The following is a 16,582-nucleotide window of genomic DNA, read 5'->3' on the forward strand; positions in this document are numbered from 1 at the left end:
ATTATTAAATTATTAAAAAGTAAAATTCCCTTTCTCCCCTTGCTGATAATTTGGCACTTTTTAATAATACAAACATATTTGGTGCCTTACTTAGAATAAACAATAAACATTTTTCATTCTATTCTGTTTCCATTATCAGGTGAGTTACTAATATCTATTTTCTAAATTATTGTTGCCAATGTCCAGGGACCATGATATATGCATATTCAACTTATCCAAGTTTACTATGAAAGACTATAATAACACATGAAGTTGGGAGCCTTATAAACTATATGTTAAAAGAAACTCCATTCCAGTATTTTCACACTTGTCTTCATTTTCTTTTGTATATTCCAAAAATCATAAAATTGATAATTAATGATATTTTTACAAAAAGATAAGCAGTGTCCTCCCCATTTGTCTTCATTCTGTCATCTCTTACATTTTACTTTTATTTTGTATATCGAAGTATTTACTTGCTGTCATGTTTCTATATTCCGAACTTCCTCAACATTTGTTCTAGTACTCTGTTGACAGCGAATTATTAAACATCTCGTCTTCTGTCTCCTTAGCAACATTTCACTTTTACCTTAACAACTACAGTTTTTCACCACATAATTTTGACCTTTAGTGGTGTGTGTGTGCGTCTGTGTATGTGTGTTTATGTGTGTGTGTGTGTGTGTTGTATTGTATTTTTTTTCCTATTTCTCAATTGCTCCCTACATAACATAGTCTCTGATAAATGCTCTGAGGCAGTTTCTGTTTTTGGTTATCAATAATAAGTTGCCTTGTTGTCTTCATCCTTCATTATTCTTTAGAAGTTTGAAAGTGTTACTCTAATTTTTAGTATTTATTCTACTTTGGATTCTTTCAGATTTTCTGACTCTGCACTTTATGTTTCCATTTTTGAAAGACAGTAATGACTTACTTTTTAAACATATGATTTGACCATTTGTTTTACTATACTGTAAATCCAAACATGAATGTCAAAATGTTTGGTTTGATTCATACTGATAAGACTCTGCTTGCTTGTTTCTTCTTATTTCATCTGTTCTTTCTCTAGTATTTATGTGTGTGGATGCTTGGCTAGTTATTATGGCAGTGTCTCATGTATCCCAATCTGGCTTCCCACTTGTGTAGTCAAAGATGACATTGAACTTTAGATTTTCTAGTCTCTATCATTGCTATTGTTGGGATTGAAGGTTTATGTCACTGCATAAGATTATGCGGTGCTTGTCATTGAACACAAGGTTTTGTACATGGTATACAAGCATGCCAACATCTGAGATATACTCTGAACCTCATATTCATGTATATTTATGCTAAATTCACTTATCAGAGCATTGGGACTTTATTAGAACTGACACCTCACTCAAAGCCTTCTAAAATTGAGCCCATGTTTCTTTCATATAGAAATATTTTCAATTAAGAGTATTAATATAGTAATAAATCAGGCTTCAGTCAGAAATGTATATGATCTCAGGTAGGGACTCACTTCTGTTTTGGATATTTTTTGAGAATATCAGAAAGAAGATTGCTAACTTTTGTTCATAGTAAAGATTTTTCTTCCTCATCTAGTGTTCTGTCAAAGTAAATTAAGAACCATCCTGTGATCTCACTTAGAAACTCATTAAGTGTCAGGTACAGGGGTCAGGATCTTGCAAGACCTGCATTCAATCCCAAGATCCTGGAGTGAAGAAGAGAACTGACTCCTAAAACTTTTCTTCTGATTCACACATATATGTTGTTGTCGCTACCCTCCATATGAGCTAAAAGATCCACAAATGTAGTGTATATGACTTTTGTAAAGATAATGACATTTAACTATTCTTAGGAGCACCAATAACCATGCCCTCTAATGTGCTTTTCTTTTTCTTTTCTCTTACCCCTCATGCTTAAATTCCATATTAGAGCATTTTATTTTTGTTTTTTCTTTTTTATTAGTTTATTCATATTACATCTCGATAGTTAGCCCTTCCCGTTTCCTCCCATTCCTCCCTCCCTCCCACTTCCCCCCTTCTCTGCTCCCCTATGTCTGTGACTGAGGGGACCTCCTCCCCCTATATATGCTCTTAGAATATGTAGTCTCTTCTTGGTAACTTGCTATCCTTCCTCTGAGTGCCGCCAGGCCTCCCCATCCTGGGGACGTGGTCAGAAAAGGGGCACCAGAGTTCATGTGAGAGTCAGATCTCACTCTCCACTCAACGGTGGAGTATATCCAATGAGCATTTTATTTTTGACATAAAGATATTTTACTACATTTATAAACTTATTTTGTGTTTGGGCATGAGGGAACACATGGGACTGTTTTTTATTTAAATCTGAAACTCGTGTAATGATGATTAAGAGGGTCTCAGGAGTCAGGCACTCTGTACGTGTTCTGCTTACCAATGTGGATATGTTGAATAGTTTTATTTTCTATTTCACTAGTTCTTATCTATTTGGTGGAACTATTGGTGGATGGACTATGAAATCTAGCTTATGAAGCTGCCATGCCAGGAGCTGACCACACAACTCTGGAAAGGTGTGCTCATTTGTCTGTCTGTCAAACAAATTGGTTTAAAAGGAGTCGATCTATAATGGGGCATCATAATATAAGAGCTGTTTCAGCTTTTAAAGGATATTTTCTTGGTCATATTGTGGTCTCTAAACCCAAATTATCTTTAAAATGTGGAGTATATTGTGAAAGGTAGAATATTTGTGACTCAGGGAGGACAATGTGACCAATTTTCCAGCTGGGCAAGAGAGTTATTTGAAGAACTATTAAGGCCACAGACAAAAGAATAGGAACAAAGATGGCCGCTCCTCAGAACATGCCTTAGCTGGAATATTAAGCTTCCCAGTGTTCTTTTTCTTTTCAAAGAATTCATTTTATTTCCTTTTGCTCTGTTTGCTCCATTTCACAGTAGACCTGCCTGAATATTATGAGGAACAACCATGGCATAGATTCAACATCATGCTGTCTTAAAATATCCTCTACTTGGGGCTGGAGAGACAGCTCAGCAGTTAAGAGCACTGACCGCCTGCTCTGCCAGGGGACCTCTTTCAATTCCCAGCACCCACATAGCAGCTCACAACTGTTGGTAACTCTAGTTCCAAGGGATCTGATATCCCCACACATATACATGCAAACAACAATGCCTGTAAAATTAAATTTTTTAAATTCCTCTACCAAAGAAATTAGTCCATTATATTTTTTGAGTACAGGTTTTCGTTTTTATTTTATTTTTAATTAATGTTTCATTATAATTATCCACATTACATCCTGATTGTTATCCCCTTAATCCTCTCTTCCTGTTCCTACCCTTCCCCCCTCACTTGCTCTATTCCCTTCCCCTAGACCTCTGAAGGGGCAGTATGGGGCTCTTCCCCCCACTGACCACAGCCTTTCAGATCATATGCTGATAGCCTGCTTCCGCTTCCTCCCTGTGGCCACAAGGCCTCGCTGTCAAGGGGAAGTGATCAAATCACAGGCACCAGCGTTCATGTCAGAAACAGTCTCTGCTCCCTTACCCCACAGCACTATGAAGAGTGAGCTGGCCGTTAGTTATATCTGAAAAGGGGGTCTAGGTTCTTTAGATGCATTGTCCTTGACTGGTGCGTCAGTTTGTGCAGGCTCCTTTGGGTCTAGATCCACAAGCCTTGATGGTCTCCCTCTCCACACTCTGCCAGGAGTTCAGCTGTTAGTCCAGGCATCTGTCCTCATCCCCTGCTCAGTGTCGTCTCTCAGAGGACATCTATGTTGGGCTAATATCCACTTATAAATGAGTATATGTCATGCATGTCTTTCTGGGACTGGGTTACCTCACTCAGGATGATCATTTCCAATTCCATCCATTGTCTGCAAACTTAAAGATTTCCTTTTTAAAAAATAGCTGAGTAATAGTCTGTTGTGTGAATGTGCCACCATGTCTTCATCCATTCTTCAGTTGAGGGACATTTATGTTATTTCCAGATTCTGGCTTTACAAATAAATGTGCTATGAACTTAGTTGAGCAAATGTCCTTGTATAGTGAAGCATACACAGACCTAAAGAAATATTGCAACACCATAACCAAGTGCAACTTGAGTGAGGTAAAGGCTCATTTCAGCTTACACTTCCAGGCCACAGACCATCATTGAAGGAATTAAGAGCAGAGATTCAAGAATTGAAGAAGAAATCACGGAGGAATGCTGCCTCCTGGCTGGCTCACTCATTAATGCTTAGCTAGATTTCCCCTGCCTAGGGTTGGCGCTGTTTGTGTTGGGCTGCGCCCTGCTACATCAATTGGCCAACAACAATGACAGCAGCAATGACTCACAGTCATACTCACAGGCCAATGTGATTCAGGCAATTTTTCACTTAAGATCCCCATTTCCTGGGTGCATCAACTTGACAGTAAGATCTAACCAGGACATCTCCTTGATGTGAGTTAAGGGAAATCCATTATCATTAAGGCTGTATCGGTGATGCTTGAAGCTTCTTGACTCATCAGCAGGACAGGGAAACCAGACCCACAGTGAAGGGCTGTTTTCCCTCCCCAGGCCTTCCTCCAAGTCCTTTAATTTTTCCTGTCTCTGTCCTACGTAAGGAGGATGGCTGTGACCTGCCTGATTATCCTATGTAAGGAGGAAGACAAGCCTGAACCTGCTGTCTGCCATTACTACTGTTTTGCTGAACTACTAAAGACACACACAGGCCAATATCCCTTTTCCATGAACACAGAGTTGTAACATTTTGATGTATTAGGTTGGATTTTTCTTCTGCACAGAAAGTCAGGGCACGGTGTGCAGCAGCCCTCCAGCCCATCAGCCTCTACATCTCAAGAGCAAGTCTCACAGCCACGGATCCCCATCTGAAAGTTTCTGTGGCAACTGCAGCAAAAGCTAACCCTTGGAGTTTCCGGAAGAGAATAACAATGACCGGTCACAGAGAGATACACATATTTTCTGGGTTCTTTTTAGGTAGGAAAGAGAATTCCTTTTTCAGTCTCATATACTTAAAGGGGAGAGCAGGGTTGCTTGGTCTCTGGTAGTGTCAGGCCTTATTTCTAGTTTCAGAGGTCACCAGGGCTCAGAGCTCCCTCTGAACATACTTCCTCCAAATGAGTCCCTGAAGGCAATTTTTCTTCTGGCCATCACATTGTGCTAGAGTTAGAGATATGGGAGCACCAAGGGGAGAATTAACTGCGTCACAGTTAACCCTTGACCTTTAATTTAACTTTCCCCCTGACAAAAGCTTTACAGGCCATCCGTTATAGCAGCATAAAGTCAGTAGAAAAATTTGTGGTATCTGGGCTTGCCCCTGGCTATATGATCAGTCCATTTCCTGGGATCCCACTGGCTGTCTCTCCTAACTAAGGCTTATATTAGAAGCCTGTCTTGCTCAGATAGGTCCCAAGTGCTCTTGGTCCTGCTCTGCTGTCCTCTGATCTGAAAATCTCACTGCAATGGGAAAGCGCATCTTGCTGCTCCTGCTGGGCCTCTACTTGCTGATGAGCTCCCTGCAAGGTGAGATTCAGGCCATCAATAGTGGTCAGTGTTGGTGGCCAGACATACTGATGTCGCTGTTTAGGAGAATTGGGATGTGAGGAGTGGGATTAAGATAACATTAGAGCTGGTCACTGCTTTGTCCCCCTATCCATATTCGCCTCCTCCCTTTGCCTCTTGTGTACATCAAGGATGCTTCCTGCTCGTTCTCTTCATCATGGTCCTGGTCCTCTTCCTCCTGCTCCTTGCCACCTTGTTCTCCATCACCTCCTTCTCCTATTTTTCCTCCTCCTCCTCCTCCTCCTCCTCCTCCTCCTCCTCCTCCTCCTTCTCTTCACCTTCCTTCACCTCTGTCTTCTGGCATATCCAAGCACCCTGGTTCCTAAAGCTTAAATGTGAATGGGCCTAGACTTGAATTGGAAGTAAGAAAGGAAAGCCACTGACAGGATTAAAACAATGAAAGGATGGGCTTCTGTGCCATTACAGCTGCTGTTGCTCAGCATGTATTAGTCAACATAGAAAGGAATACCTGTTTGATCAGCCTTTACGCCAAGATTGTCTGCCTGTTTGGGGAAAACACTTTCAGGAAGGAGAGATTGAAGACCCTCATAGCTTCCTATGGCTGAAACAATGGGTCAAAGTCAACTCCTTCCTTCTGTAGACCTTTTGATTTCTTTTATGAGAGAGAGAGGGGAGGGGGAGGGCTCCCACTCAATGTCTATTTAGTTTGCTAATAAATACAGTCCTGTCTGGTGAGGTCAGACTCTGGTATCTTTCTGCTTTCTGTCTCTTTATGCTGCTTCAGAAATCTAATTTTTCTGCTAACCCCAGAAAGGGCATCATAGTTCTTTGGTGGCCCGGGTCCTTCCATGTGGAGTTCCCTTGTTCTCATCTGCACCAGCGCCCAGGCCCCTGATTAGCTTGGCAGAACTCTTCTCTCTCTTTCTCTCTCTCCCTCTCTGTTTCTCTCCCCCCCTCCCTCCTTCCCTCCCTCCCCCCCTCTCTCTCTGCCTCTCTATCTCTCTCTGTCTCTTTCCTTCTCCCTCTCTCTCTCCCTCTCTCTCTGTCATTGCATTTACTCTCCCCTGCCTCCTTCTCCCCTTTTACTTTTCTTTTCTCTCTCTGACACAATCTGACTTTTAGATGGCAGGCTAATTGTCCTTTTGATTAGACCACACCTTCAACACAGCCAAATGTTTGGACAAAGCAACTCCTGGAGTCTAACTGGGAGGCACCCCAGTTAGGTCTTATCCTTTCTTATCCTGAGACTCATTCAAATGTTCTGGGAGTTTCCATGGACCCTGCCTGATTTCTGGAAGGCACTGAATCTGGGGATGGCCTCCTACTCTCCAGGCACGTCTGGAAGCCTAAAATCCAAGGTGCTGATCTGTGGCTGGATTTGGCCCATTTTTACCTTGGCTCTGCACCATCATGAGTCCCAAATTACATACCCCTAGCCTGAATGTGGGCTAATCTGAAAAAAGAAAAGCTCCATTTGGGAGACCTCAGAATGGCCATACTTGTTCAGCTCTTAGTCCAAATCTGAACTCTATATACACTAGATAGTGTCCACTTCTGGCCTAGAATTTTAAACCTTGTATTTTATCTCTAAATTAATTTAGGTAACTTCATAAGACAGCATGGAGAATGTTCTGGGGACCATATGACCACCAGAGCTTATTTTATTCCCCATCCCTGGCACCCAGCTCCCAATTATGATCATGCACAGAACCATAACTTAATTAACTCCCAAGCCCCTTCTTCCAAAGGGCTCTCCCAACTCACATAAAGTGAACCATAAGATCAAGAGAAGGTGTCAGCTGAGATATCCTATCGCACAGGCTGAATACTGCTGAGGAAACCACACAACAGGCGCTGCAATGAGTATGAAAATGAGGCAACCCTTCTCATTTCTCTACTTTTGCCAGGATCCCAGGTATCCCAGCAGCCTTGTCAGCTAATGAGTTCAGGGCCCCATTTCAGAAAGGCCATGGGGTGAAGAGCAAGTTTTTCTATGGAAAACAAGATTTTCTTTGCAAGTAAAGCTCCTTGGCTGTGAAGCTTGGATGGGGAAACTGGGGATAGAAGCCAGAGTGTGTCCTATGCTTGCTTACCCTAACTTTATAAACAATCAACTTCTTTAATGTGTTCGGAACTATGTTTGCAGCCATGCTAAGTACAAATGCAATTTATTGATAGAGACAAGCTTGCAGGGACAAACACACACACACACACACACACACACACACACACACACACACACACACACACACACCATTATAGTGTTCTCAGTATAGGTTGTTGAAGTTAGGCCTAATAGAAGCAACTTAAAGCAAACATAAAGTAAACTATAAGTTCTTTAAATGTAAAATAATATTCAAAATCGGGTACATTGAAAAAATAGTTATAAAAATTTACAATGCAGTTATACAGGAAGATGTCCTCTAGCTGAAGTAATACTGTTTCCCCTTGGATGGGACACAATTTCCTCAGACTAGAATGCATCCCAGTGACGCATGGGGAAGTAAAAAGCTTCCAGACATCTGCTGCCCCTGTCTATGCCTGTGTAGGCCAGATCAGAAAAACTTTATTATCTATAGAGAACATGACTCACTCCTCATGGCTCACATGACAGGGCTGTGGGTTCTATTTCCCAGTGGAGGACCAGAGTCTGGATCCACATCTTACATGCCTTAACAGCAGAGAGGCAAGTAGCAATTGCTCTGCCCTCTCTATCTCTCAAACTGACATATGAGGATGCTGTGGACAGGGGAAGTTTGTACCTAAGCTACCATTTACCTGGTATGGGATCTGCATGCCAGCTCAATTAGCTGTGTTCATTGCCTTGGCTTCCAAATCTTCCTCTTAGGAAAAGCTAATTCCAGGGGCCTACTCTAGCCACTCATGCTGCGTGGTTAAAGGAGGCTGTCAACAAACTCTTGGAAAATCATCCAGAATATTCAAGCACTGTCTTTGGACACTAGATACTAAACAATCCTATAAAGATGACTCAATAGGATTCTATTTATATTTAACTTACTAGTTAAATGCTGACTGTGATGTCTAGTTTTATGCCTAACTTGACACAGCTAGAGTCATCAGAAAGGAAGGAAGTCTCAGTTGAGAAACTCCCTCTTTGAGACTGGGCTGGAGGCAAGCCTCAAGGGCATTTTCTTAATTAGAGATGGATGGGGGACGGCCCAGCCCATTGTGGGTGGTGCTACCCCTGCACTCTATAAGAAAGCAGGGTGAGTGAGCTATGGAGAGTAAGCTAATAAGCAATGCCCTCCATGACCTCTGCATCGGCTCTGCCTCTAGGCTCTGGTTATATTTGAGCCCTTAACACTGGCTTTTGTCTTTTCAGCTTTGACATGTTTCATGTGTGCAAGGATCAATTCTGAGGGGATTTGTGAGAGAGGAGAAGGTTGCTGCAAGCCTAAACCTGGTGAGAAGTGTGCCTCCCTTCTAACCTATGAAGGTATGTAAGGTCTGGGAGCTCTCAGAGTCATCTTGCTTGCCCTACATTGATGAACCCATCTCCAGAAATCCGATGGAAAATGCAGAGGAGGTGTATTTCCTGTAAGAGTTGGGAAGAGCCCCTTGGCTTCGGGCAATGGCTGCCACTGGTCGTTGTTCAGACCAACAAACTAAGTTTTTTTTTTAATGTTTTTAAAGGGGTCTGGGTGATTCTTAATGAATTTCTGGGGGAATGTAATCTGGAATGATAGGAATTGGATTCTAAAATTCTATTTAGTTCTTTGGAAATGTGGGTCAGATTAGGAGTTGAACGATGATGGCCCAGAGAGGCCACCTCAGTTATGCCTGTGTGGCTGATATACCTTTCATTTGGAAGCCTGACTCCTTACTGAGTCACCAACTCTTTCCACTAGTATTCATATTTTGTCCCTTGACTTTCTTCTTCTCCAGGTGGCAAAATCAAGTTTGGAAACCAGAGATGTGCTGACCTTTGCTTCAATGGGGTTGTTGTGAATCAAAATAAGACAATAAAAATGAACTGTTGCAATGACAAATCTTTCTGCAATAAAGTATAATCCTGATACTTAATTGTACTGTTGTAATTTCGGTGAGCCTTACTCCTTCCCTGGATTCCTGTAGCCTCATAATGCTGGGCAGTCTACTCCCAGCTCCACTCCACTCTGACACCTGCATGTACTTAAGCATCAGCTATTGATATCTCAACAGTGGCCTAGCCTCCATCCAGGGTATCCGTCTCTTGATAACACATTCAAACTTCAATGCATTAGTAGCTTAAACCAATGGTTAGGTCAAAGACATCTATGCCAATCATTTCTGGAAATGGTCTCACAGGCACACCCAGCTGTTAGCTTGAGGAATCCATTAGACATCCTCAGTACCATCAGCTGGCTAAGATCAGACACCAGAGGCTAAAGGCTTTTAGAAATTTGAATAGACCTTGCTTGCATGTATTGAAATATAAAGAGACATATATTTACAAATATTACATTTTATTTTTTAATACATTTTAATAATTTATTCATATTACATCCCAATTGTTATCCCATCCTTGTATCTTCCCAATCCTTCCTCCCTCCCATTTTCCCTTTACTCCCCTCCCCTATGACTGGGACTGAGGGGGACCTCCTCTCCCTGTATATGCTCATAGGATATCAAGTCTCTTCTTGGTAGCCTGATATCCTTCCTCTGAGGGCCACCAGGTCTCCCCATCCAGGGGACATGGTCAAATATGGGGCATCAGAGTTCGTGTGAAAGTCAGACCCCACTCTCCACTCAACTGTGGAGAATGTCCTGTCCATTGGCTAGATCTGGGTAGGGGTTCAAAGTTTACTGCATGTTTGTCCTTGGCTGGTGCCTTATATATTTTAAAAATAAGTTTTCAGTGTTATTTATTGAGTCATGACCTTGGAACATACCAGAAGCATTGTCTAGTGACCCTGCCTGGAGCCTTCATCCTGCTTTCTACATCATGTACTTTAGATGTTCTTCCTGTCCACATGTATATTATAATACATTGTTGCTGCTCTGTAATGTGTTGTATGCCTTATACATTTTATTTTATTATTTCTGTATAACTGTCTAGATTATTTTCTGTTTAACACTTTTCACATTCATTTAGTGTGTGCGTATGTATGCATGTATATACATTGTTCACATGCAATGACATGTGTGTAGATATCAGAGTCAGCTTATGAGAGTCCTGCTCTCTTTTCACTATGATGGTTCTGAAACTTGAACTCAGAGGTAAGGCTTGGCAGTCAGTGCCTTATACACTGAGTCATGGCTTTGCCTTTCAGGTTTTAAAATCAGATAATCAGGTCATTGGTAGGATGGCTTGGTATATTAAGCTTCTGGCTGCTGAGCATAATGACCTGAGTTACATTCTTGGGATGCACTTTACATAAGGTGAGGACATACTCCTACAACTTTTTCTATGACCCCCACATAATGACCATTGCAGGATGGTACACACACACACACACACACACACACACACACACACACACACAAATACAAAAAATCAGTTAATTTCAGTATTATTTACAAGTAGTGGCATTTGTGGTTTTTAAAAACAATGTCTATAATTTAGCAAATATACATTTTCCTAACCACCACAATGGAGATTCAGACTAGAGGCACAGAAAGCAGAAGGCGCTGGAGATGCCAAGTGATGTGTGTGCAGTTTGATAACAATGTACTTCTGGTGATGGTACAGTTTGAAATACTATTTTTTAATCAAATTTTATAAAAATGCAGAATTTTGTTTTACTTTAAAAAAAAAAACCTATGATGTTAGCACACAGAACATGTTATTATTCGGGGGGATTGAAAATGTGTCACTAATATAATGTCTCCCAAGATGGATTGATGATGGAAAACATCATTCCCTGATAATTTTGGGAGACTCCTGTTGGTTCCCAGGAGAGACACCCTGATGTTGACATAGGTGACCATTGTGGAACACAATGCCTTGTGGCATGGGAACACTGTAAATTCGTTTTTGTACCCTTTCCCTCTGTACCATCAACATAAACTTAACTCTCTTAAAACCAGAGGAAGGATAGCAGGTTATCAAGAAGAGACTTGATACCCTATGAACATATACAGGAGGAGGAAGTCCCCCTCAGGAACAGTCATAGGGGAGGGGAATAAGGGGAAATTGGGAGGGAGGGAAGAATGGGAGGATACAAGGGATGGGATAACCATTGAGATGTAACAAGAATGAATTAATAAAAAAACAAAAATAAATTTAAAAAATGGAAAAAATACACATGTATAGAAAGCTAAAATGAATAAAATATTGACTAATAAGTAATAAAGTGATAAAATAAAAAAATTAAACTTCAATTAAAAAGATATAATCTGAATAAATTAATTAAATAAAAACTATCTCAATTATAGCTAAAAAAAAAAAAAAAACCCGAGACCTCTAGGAACCTGACACCAAAATTTGTTTTTTTCCTAGTCTACTGGGCAATCTGGACTTTGCAGTAACATCATTGGGTGTGAGTGTCCTCGGAAAACTGGTGGTTCCTTTTTAAAAGATTGTGGATCTTCAGATTGATAATTCTGACCTTTTCATTTCATTTCCTGAAATTCAGGGTCGGCTTGTCAAAAGTTGTTAAACAACATCCTTAATGTGAAATGTCAAGCCTCACTCTAAGCTACTCAACTCCCCTTTACAAAGCACTGAATGAAGATTTCATTGGATTTTATAGTAGGTTTCTGATTTTGGTAGTCTATATAAGAAGGGAGTTTGGAAGTTCTTGTATACTGTTAATGATTGCCTATGTCCTGCCTGAAATACCATGATCATCTATGAAAATTATCTTTAATAAAGCTGGATACAGTTTGGCTTAAAAAACTATATATTTGATGCAAGGAAGCACTAGCTCTGCTCCTTGAGCTGCATTCTGAGCCCAATAGATGGCACTGTGTATCTATGATATTTCCCACAAGCCAATGTTGTTTAGGCTAACATGTCTTACAGCATGTATGGGTATTTTCCATTGTTGTTGAAGAGATAATCCCCCACCTAAAGTACTATAATTTGAATTATCACCTTCTTCTTGTCCAATGTGATTCACATTGAATAGAAACATATATTGAGTACTTTTCTACCTTGCCATGATACCACACGCCAGACAACAGGAACTTTAAGAAGGAAAGGTTTACTTTGGCTTACAATTTAAGGGAGTACAGGTCTTCCTGGTGGCAAGACTGTGAAGTGGTTAGTCATACTGTGTTCATATGACACACAGAGATGGATGCCTGTGCTCAGCTGCCTTATTTTTAATTTTCAGTTCAGACCAAGAACCCATCCCATGGCATGGAGCTGTCAACACTGAGTATATCTCCTCAATTAAATCTGTCTGGAAACACCCTCAAACACATACCCCATAAGTGTATTTCTCAGGAAATTCTAAATATTGTCCACTTTACAATGAGGATTAACCCTTGCAAAGACATATTCAAAGTTTGTTCTTTTCCCTGGCTAGCAATGAGTACTATTTGTGCACCTTGAGGATTTAAAGAAAAATTATTGATTTTTTAATGTAAAAGTTTAGGTTTGTGATTCTTATAAGATTGCTTTTTAAGATAGATAATAAAATAATTGATTCTTTTTTTGTGACCACAAATTGCAGCCCAACAGTAAGAGAAACTGGCTGAGAAAATTACCTTGGTTGCTTATGCTTTGTTAATCTATAACAAGCTGCTTAGTTGTAAAGGTATGCGGTTTCTTGGGAATAATTTGTTTTCACCCATGATATATAAAACATTTTATTATGTAAGGGTATCATGGAACATGTTTTTCTGTGTATACTCATCATACTTGTTCATTTAGAGAAGAATAGAATGTAACCACATTGTGATTTTTGTACTGCTTAAAAGAGTTTGCTGTAGCTGGGCATAGTGGTATAAACTTGTATTCCCAGCACTCGGGAAGTGGAGGCAGGCAGATTTCCATGAATTTAAGGCCATCCTGGTCTACAAAGTTAGTCCAGGACAGCCAAGGCTGCAAAGAAAAACCCTATCTTGAAAAAGAATCAAACAATCAAACAATCAAATGATATTGCTGACGTATATAAGCTGTGGGAGAAAAAATTAAGTTGTTGGAGCTTGCTCACTGGGGTTTTCTCCACTCACTAAACATGTTTATGTGTATATAAGTAAAATGGTTGGAGCTTTGTCCCATTTACCCAATGTGTGAATGTGCGTGTGTGTGTGTGTGTGTGTGTGTGTGTGTGTGTGTGTGTGCCTGTGCCTGTGCATGCATGTGTGCAATTCTTTTCTTTAACTGGCCACAGGCAGTACAGGCTCCCAGTCACCAGCTACAAGCAGTTCTAGCCTAGAGAATAAAGCTTTGTACCCTCAGAGAAAAGTCTGTTGAGTGGACAGTCACTGACTCTATGCCATGACTCAGTTTACCCTGTATTTCACATGCATGTTTGATGATAAATGTGTGATTAACTGCTTAGGAAATTGCCAGTATCTTGGAAGAACTGGTTACATTGCATTCTCAGGACTGTGTGCAAGTTGCTCATTGTCCATGCTAGCACTTTTACTGTCAGTCATTGCTGTGTTTGTTCTATTGTTTCTGCCATTATAACAATAACTGGGGCAGCGGCGGGAGATGGCTCAGAGGTTAAGAGCACTAAGACCACTGGCTGCTCTTCCAAAGGTCCTGAGGTCAATTTCTAGAAACTACACAGTGGCTCACAACCATCTATAATGAGATCTGGTGTCCTCTTCAGATGCAGGCATACATGCAGGCAGAAAACTGTATACATAATAAATAAATAAATCTTTATAAAACCACTGTGGTTGGATCCACTCTTCTATGAGAAGTGACATTAAATAATAATAATTTGCTACTTTTAGAATATCCATTGAAAATCAGCTGTTATTCTAATAAGTCTGTCTTTCATATGTTACTTCATCTTTTACCTCTTACAGGTATTAATATTCTTTCTTTGTTCTAACCTTTGGTGTTTTGATTGTTATATGATGTAGAAATTTTCCTTTTTGGTGCTCTCTATCTGTCTCATATATAGTCCTCAGAAAGAGCAACACTCCTCCCCTACCATCTCACCCCAGCCTATCAAGTCTCATTAGCACTGCCTGCATCCTCTTCCTCTGTGGACCAGGGGGAAGGGATCAATGAGTGGGCAATAGACTCAATGTCAGAGGCAGCCCCTACTCCCCATATTATGGGGCTCACATGGAGAGCATGCTGCCCATTGACCATATCAAAGCAAGGGATCTGGTCTTCCCCGTGCGTGGTCCTTTGTTGGTGCTTCAGTCTTTGTAAGTCTGCTTGGGCCAGATTTGGTGGCTGTCTTGTTCTCCTTGTGAAACTGCTGTCCCCTTAAGGTCCTTCTAGCCCCTAACACTTCCCTAAACCATCCTGTGCTCTGCCAGAAAGTTTGGCTGTGAGTCTCAGCATCTGCTCTGATCCCCTGCTGGGTGGGGTCTTTCAGAGGACCTCTATGGTAGGTCCCCGTCCTGCTCCCTCTCTTCAAGCCCTTCCACTGTCTAGTCTAGCTGTCCTTCTGAATGTGCATTGTTGATCTTAGGGCCTGAGCTGTTGGTGTTCTGTTCAGGAAGTTGTCTCCTGTGCCAGTGAGTTCAAGTCTCTTCCCAACTTTCTCTTCCATCAGATTTAGTGTATGGAGCCCTGTGTTAATGTCATTTATCCACTTGGGCTTGCATTATGTGCAGGGTGAGAAGTATAGATCTATTTACATCTTTCTACATGCAGACATCCATTTGGACCAACATCATTTGTTGGAGATGCTTTCTTATTTCCATTGTATTGTTTTGGTTTCTTTGTCAAAGATCAAGTGTCTGCAGGTGTGTGGATATGCTTCTGGTTCTTCAGTCCAATTCCATTGGCCAACCTATTTGTTTTTCTGTCACTATCATGCATAGTAATACTTTTTTATTACTATTTCTCTGTAGTGCAGCTTGAACTCAGGGATGGGAATACCTCCAGAAGTTCTTTTGCTGTACTGGGTATTGTTTCCTGGGTTTTTTTGTCTTCCTATATGAAGTTGAGAGTTGCTCTTTAAAGATCTGTAATGAGTTGGCCTGAAATTTTGATAAGAATTGCATTGGATCTGTAGATTGATTTTGGTAATAGGCCATATTTTTTGCTAATTTATTTCTACTGATCCATGAGCATGGGAGATCTCTCCAATTTCTGATCTCTTCTTGAGTTTCTTTCTTCAAATATTTGAAGTTTTGTTATACAGGTCTTCCACTTGCTTGGTTAGAGGTATAACAAGATATTGTGTATGATTTGTTGATATTGTGAATGGCGTTGTTTCTATATGTAGACATCCAGTTAGACCAGCACCATTTGTTGAAGATACTCTCTTTTTCTCCATTGTATGGTTTTGGCTTCTTTGTCAAAAATCAAGTGTCCATAGATGTGTGGGTTCATTTATGGGTCTTATTGAGCAACCAGCTTATTTCTATGCCTGTACCATGCCATTTATATTGTTGTTGCTCTAAAGTACTATTTGAGATCAGGGATGGAGATTCCTCCAGAAGAGTAAAAAAAATCCCTTTTCTTTTTCCATGTGTCCCAGGAGTTGAGGAACTTGGCCAGAGCTCAAAACCAACTCCTTCTGCCGGAATGGAAGTTTTTGTTGAAGAGGCAAAATATCACCTTGTAGCTCCTTCTTACATGTCAAGGCAACAGAGAGTAGAGGAGCATATAAAATGGCATAGGCAATCTATCCACGCTTTGGATAGTATCTTAAAATGGCAGACCACATTCTGAAAATATCCATGTGTGAGAATGTTCTTCTCAAAGGAGAGAATCTATTGAATACCTTTACAATGGGTAATCGTAGGGTATGCTTGCTTACAAGTCAGTTTATAAAATTGTTAAAAAAAAAATAGGGGAGGGGAATAAGGGGAAAATGGGAGGGAGGGAAGAATGGGAGGATACAAGGGATGGGATAACCATTGAGATGTAATAAGAATAAATTAATAAAAAAAAAAAGAAACACTTAAAAAAAAAAACTCTCCCTTTTTAGCATTGCTCTAAGAGTGTAGAGAAAAACAAGACCAAATATTGAAATAAATTTCTTTTGTAAAAGAAATTGTAAGGGAGATTAAAGAGGAG

General features: G+C 40.5%; 1 protein-coding gene across 1 annotated transcript in view; it reads left to right on the plus strand.

The window, feature by feature from the left end:
- Positions 1–16,582, plus strand: part of LOC311598420 (prostate and testis expressed protein 14-like) — a gene marked incomplete at both ends in the record, with an annotated part of 55,440 nt that overhangs the window by 35,685 nt on the left and 3,173 nt on the right. Inside the window, one exon of the mRNA XM_084783469.1 lies at positions 8,813–8,926. Coding sequence (XP_084639595.1) covers positions 8,813–8,926 — 114 coding nt within the window. The remainder of the gene's footprint in view (positions 1–8,812; positions 8,927–16,582) is intronic.

Source organism: Acomys minous (assembly GCF_964271855.1).
Source record: "Acomys minous genome assembly, chromosome: 5".
Lineage (NCBI taxonomy): Eukaryota > Metazoa > Chordata > Mammalia > Rodentia > Muridae > Acomys > Acomys minous.